The following is a 5,841-nucleotide window of genomic DNA, read 5'->3' on the forward strand; positions in this document are numbered from 1 at the left end:
GCTTGCCTGATTCCTATTGGCCATGAGGCAAAGGGGTCCAATGAGAGTTTAGTTGAATTATTAAATTACCTAAAGCTCTCACAAAAGGGGAAAGGGGGACACATGTTAGAAGGCTATCACTTATGCTGCTTAATAGTCATTAGCTTGACCTAGGGAGGTCCAATGAGGGTAGAGCAAGAGCAATTAGCAAGAGGGCTCGCCCAAGAGAGAGAGGGGGCTGATTTTTGCAAGGCATTATCACACACACACTCTCACACAATCTATGTGAGAAGTAAAGAAGACTATCTCTTCCCAAGCTTTAATGGAGAGCTCATCACCTACTCCAAGCTTGTGAGATAGAAGCCTACATCGACACACTCTTGGCATGTGGATGCAAATCCAACCAAGAGCCAAGCTTCAATGCATGCTCATCTCCTCTACCAAGCTAATTACTAAGCTAAGCTATGCTAATATGAGTGATTATGCGAGGAGATGTACATCTTTCTCGTAAGATACTCCTTCTTACTCTCAATCTACTCTCATACCCTGCTAGCTCTCACCATCTTCGAAGGTGTGTGAGGTCTTGGGTCTGAGAACGGGGATAATTAATGTTGTGTTTGCTAAGTGTTTTGCTTAGTGCATGAAGCTTTCATCTTCATTGCACTAGCTAGTCTTGAAGGAACACAAAGAATTGTATTGTACAATGTCTCTCTTGATGGGAGAAACCATAATACAAAGCCTTTTGGAGGGGGGACCGGCTCCATGCAAATCCGGTCCTCAACTGTTGTCAATAGCTTAATTTCTCTCTCTTTTGAAGGTATTGTTCATGCTATCTAACATGGTGTTATGCTTTTTGTTGCTCTCTCCACCCAAGCACTCTTGTAATTCTCATTAGGAATCTATTCTAATGAAATGCCCACTATGTTCATGCTAATTTCCGCTACACACAAGTTTTTAGGCCATTAAATGTTACAACATACAATAGGTCTTTCTCCCGAGCGAGGGACTCCTTGTTTTCCAACTCGATGTGCACCATAAGCCATGATTCCTGACATGCCAAACTGTGTAGCAAAAAACTCTTCAATATCAACCGCAAGAGATTGGGGTGTTTCCATGCTTTCCTCTTTGATTCCACGAATGACGATGTTCTTTGAGCGTTTTTGTCGTTCTTGCAATTCTTGAGTGTCCACATTCTCTACATTCTTTACTTGGACAACGGCTTGCGTGATAAGAGATGTAGAAACCACATTATCCTTGCATATATCAGCCCATGATTTGCATCAGCATATAATAATAAAGGGATCCATGTCCCTGCTAGTTGAGCGCCTCTATCACCCTCTCTGTCAATGTAGTCAGAGACCTCATCTACATACATACCAAAAGTGTAGGGGACAAAGGACACCCCTGTTTCACTCCAATAGTGGAATGAACAATGTCAGAAATCCCCTCAGGAGTGCGTACCTGGCCAATCACTGAGCCATATAAAGACATGATCCCCCATATGATCTCTGTGGGTACTCCCAACTTCAGTAGCCTGTGCATCAATCTGGCCCTCGGCACTGTGTCAAATGCTTTGCGGAAGTCCACAAAGCAGCAATACATCCGTCTCCCATGAGCCCGACCCTCCTCAATAATGGCTCTGAGTGTAAGAATATGATCCAAAGTGGAGAAACCTCTCCTGAATCTAGCCCGTCCTGCTGCTCGTATGCCCTCATTTTCTGCCCATTTACTCAGTTGCTGTTCAAGAATGGATGCATACAACCGTGCCAATGTGTGCCCTATCATAATAGTACTGTAGTTCCCTGGCACTGTGGGGTCCCCTGCCTTGAAGAGAGGTACAATAGTAGATAATCTCCAGGACTCGGGTAGTCCCTCACACATGACACGGTTAAACAACCGTGCAAGAACCTCTGACAATAAATCTCTAGCATGTATCAAGTGCTCTGCCACCAAACCATCATGATCATATGCTCTCCTAGTCCTCATCCTGTCAATGGCGTTTTTCACCATCTCAGTGGTAAAGACGGTACTAGTGGCTGGACATGGCTCTAGAGGGTCTGGTAATGGTGGTTGCCCGAGTACTGTATATAATGATGCTGCATACTGACCCCAAGCTGCATAATGAGAGAGAGAGACGGGGGAGGGAGAGCGAGATGAGAGAGAGTAGATTGGTTAAATTTTGGAGAAACTAATTTATAAAATAAAAAGTTTCTCTTCTTTTCAACTTTACAAATTGAAAGAAAACACCCCGCTGAGCATTCTGTTTTTAATTCTTGACAAAAAACTAGATTCACAATGTGGCTGCCCTGTTTGGTGGGGCGAGTCGGTTCTTAGGCCCGTGTCACACTGGGGCGGGTGTCCCACCTTCTTTCACAAGCATGGCAGTCCCTTTCATGTCACACTTGGCTTTAGTTAACAAAGTGTCCGAAAGTTTGAACAAATGAGCTTTGGCCACAAAGAGCCACCGGCTCTCACGCCGACGCGTAGAGTTCAAATCCTTTCGTGGGATTTCGCGCCTCGCTTTTTGTCAGATGGCCGCACCTTTAGAAACTTGGGCGGGCATGCAAGGCCGTCCCTCTGAGACAAGGCCTCGTGGCCATGTTTTACTTTTCACCCCAGCCAATATACTCAGCATGGGACACTTTTGCCCGCCCCAGTGTGACACCTGCCTTAGGGAAAGGAAAGAATCTAACGTTTGAAGACGTATTTAAATTGGTGACTCTAGGCTAGACTAGAGAGGCAGCCTGCAAGCCATTTGTCACACACACCGTGACACACGCTCTCTCTGTTTCTCTCTCTTCTCTTGTACGCCCGTACACACACACACGGGCGCGCGCGAACACAGCTAACACTGAATAACCCTATTTTGCATAGCATTGTCCCTCAGCATATTCTTCCCAAGCCCTCGCGCAACCGATTCCTTCAAATATGGCCCCTGCAGCATCAACCTCTAGCAGTGCATGCCCTAGCGCCCCCGATCTCAAGGGTGCCAATGCCCCTTTGCCGGCAGATCTGCCCATTTCCAGCTTCCTGTGCGAGCCCAATGCATATTTAAGTAGCAATGTGGAAGAAACTCACAGTGGTGGCCATGGCGGTAGCCTCTCACGTACAAACAAAAACAATGTGGGAATTTTTCACGATGAAAGTGTCAAGCGCCAAGCTTATTATGACAACAGTTGCATTGATGGAGCTCATCCTGCAAATGGACATTGCGAAGGCTCTAATAGTGACGATTTGCTCAGAAGGAGCAATGAAAATCAGTGCATTCAGACAGATCTTAAACCTGGTCTGAACCTCCATAGCTTCCAGAATGGGAATGATGATGCTGGAACTTTTATCCTTGGCCGTAACATGCATCATGACTGCCTATCTATTACGGAGCCTGACATTGATGATGAATCTACTGGTGATAAGGAAGCTTACATGGCAGGTGTCCTTGCTCGGTATCGCCGAACACTCGTGGATCGCACAAAATACCATCTTGGTAGGCATCGTCTTATTTATCTTTGTTCCTCTGCTTGGAACTCACTCACTCACTCACTCACTCTCTCTCTCACACACACACACACGGACAGAGAGAGAGAGAGAGAGAGAGAGAGAGAGAGAGAGAGAGAGAGAGAGAGAGAGATTTTATCCGAAGAGTTTAAACAGAATGTGGCTGTCTTGATATAATGTCAAATCTGATTTTGTGCAGGTTATCCATATAACTTGGATTTTGACTATGGAGCACTGGCACAGTTGCAGCATTTCTCCATAAATAATCTGGGGGATCCCTTCATTGAAAGCAATTATGGGGTGCATTCCAGACAATTTGAAGTCGGAGTGCTTGATTGGTTTGCACGGTTGTGGGAGCTGGAGAAGGATGAATACTGGGGCTACATTACTAATTGTGGCACAGAGGGAAATCTGCATGGCATTCTTGTTGGGTAAGTTGCCGGTTATGGAAGGGTGTTTTTAGCTTTGAAGAGGCCAACTGGATGAAATTGAATTGGTTCTGGTTGAATCTGTGTTTACTAGGAGGGAGGTGTTTCCTGATGGGATCCTCTATGCGTCCTGCGAGTCACATTACTCTGTTTTTAAGGCTGCTCGGATGTATAGAATGGATGTGGTCAAGGTGGCTACTCTTGTCTCGGGTGAAATTGATTGTGTTGATCTGAAACGCAAGCTGGAGGAGAGGAAGGACAAGCCCGCCATTTTGAATGTAAACATAGGTAAGGCAGCAGCATATTTTGCATGGTTGCATTGAGAAAGTTTGAGAGTGTAATCATCCTCAATTGTAAGCTCTGCAGGCACTACTGTTAAAGGAGCTGTTGATGACTTGGATCTTGTGATCACAACCTTGCAAGAAGTAGGATTTACAGAGAATCAGTTTTTCATACATTGTGATGGAGCTTTGTTTGGGCTTATGATGCCTTTTGTGAAAAAGGTGAAGTTGCCAGTTCTTTAAGACGGATTTTACTACAGCTATGTGGCTTTTATATTAAAAATGCTTAGTTGTCTCTGCTATAGTAAAGATTTTTTATGTGACAAATGTTATTTGTTTCTCATTGACAGGCTCCAAAGGTTTCATTCAAGAAACCTATAGGCAGTGTCAGTGTATCAGGACATAAGTTTGTGGGTTGTCCCATGCCTTGTGGAGTGCAAATAACAAGAATGGAACACATCAATGTATTGTCCAGAAATGTCGAATATCTAGCCTCACGGGATGCAACCATAATGGGAAGTCGTAATGGGCATGCACCTTTATTTTTATGGTATACTTTGAACAGGAAAGGCTATCGAGGGTTTCAAAAAGAGGTTCAAAGGTGTCTACGCAATGCACATTATTTGAAAAGTCGGTTGCATGATGCTGGTTTTGGTGTTATGCTGAATGAACTCAGCAGCACAGTTGTCTTTGAGAGACCACAGGATGAGGCCTTTGTCAGAAAGTGGCAACTTGCTTGCCAAGGGGACATTGCACATGCTGTTGTTATGCCCAGTGTTACGACTGAAAAGCTTGACAACTTTGTTGAGGAGTTGATTGAAAGCAGGGCACGCTGCTTTGAGGGTGGGAAGGTTGTTGTCCCATGTGTTGCAAGTGCAATTGGAGAAGAAAATTGTGCCTGCAGCAAGCATTGTGCTTCTTGAGGGGCAAATGCGGGTTGTTTTCTAGCCATGGGCCTCTTACATGTAGATGATTCAGGCTTTGAAGCTTTGTCAACAATCCTAATAAGAAGGGTTTGCTGTAAACTTCCGTGTTTGCAGGGCCTTCATCAAGTTTGAATCACTGAACTCCCATGAGCAACTGTTCTATTTGATTTTGCTCGTGTATCAACAATGTGTTGTCCCAGTTGCTGCATGGCTTTTGATTGACATGACGTTTTCTCATTGCTTAGCTCCCTACAGTCTGGCAAGGTCTTTTGGGAAGATATGCAATCAAGTTGAAGTCACTAGGTTTAACTTAAATGCATATCATCCCTCTCACACACAAAAGCTAAAAAAGATCTTGATGGAAAGTGGTCAAGATGGTTGAGGCCAATCTATCAGGATGTTGATCTCACTAAAACAGGTGATTACGCGTGGTCTGAAGGCCCGAGTGTTCATAGTTTTAGGGAATTGCTGGCCATAATTAGATGGACATTCTTGCTTTCTGCTATCATTATGCTGACCTTGAACACAAGCTTTCTTAAGCTTGAAGGTGTGTTCTAAACGTAAATTGTTTAGCCAAAATGACAGTCTGTCAAGTGTCCATTGTTACCTTTGTCTACCTTGGTGTCAAATTATCATCAAGGGACAGTGAATTATCAAGTTTTGCCATACATACATGAACGATGAAATCTTTGGCGTCGCCTAGTCATGACGTGACTTACAGAGGCCAGAGAT

The 5,841-nt window shown here is 44.4% G+C and overlaps 1 protein-coding gene across 1 annotated transcript; it reads left to right on the forward strand.

The window, feature by feature from the left end:
• The first annotated feature begins 2,725 nt into the window (after window positions 1–2,725).
• Window positions 2,726–5,296, forward strand: LOC147441543 (serine decarboxylase-like). Its single transcript, XM_086483148.1, has 5 exons — window positions 2,726–3,463; window positions 3,674–3,905; window positions 3,997–4,190; window positions 4,269–4,405; window positions 4,534–5,296. The coding sequence occupies exons 1-5, from the start codon at window positions 2,908–2,910 to the stop codon at window positions 5,104–5,106; spliced, it is 1,692 nt and encodes a 563-aa protein (XP_086339274.1). The 5' UTR covers window positions 2,726–2,907; the 3' UTR covers window positions 5,107–5,296.
• Window positions 5,297–5,841: the final 545 nt, after the last annotated feature.

Source organism: Adiantum capillus-veneris, chromosome 15 (genome assembly GCF_014529385.1).
Source record: "Adiantum capillus-veneris isolate H3 chromosome 15, ASM1452938v2, whole genome shotgun sequence".
In the NCBI taxonomy this organism is placed as follows: Eukaryota; Viridiplantae; Streptophyta; class Polypodiopsida; order Polypodiales; family Pteridaceae; genus Adiantum; species Adiantum capillus-veneris.

What these genes read in the sequence shown, in the direction of transcription:
- LOC147441543 (XM_086483148.1), top strand. Translation starts at nt 2,908, where the DNA reads ATGGCCCCTGCAGCATCAACCTCTAGCAGTGCATGCCCTAGCGCCCCC. An exon ending in CATTTTGAATGTAAACATAG is followed by an intron (nt 4,191 to 4,268) that starts GTAAGGCAGCAG and finishes TAAGCTCTGCAG; the next exon opens with GCACTACTGTTAAAGGAGCT. An exon ending in TGATGCCTTTTGTGAAAAAG is followed by an intron (nt 4,406 to 4,533) that starts GTGAAGTTGCCA and finishes TCTCATTGACAG; the next exon opens with GCTCCAAAGGTTTCATTCAA.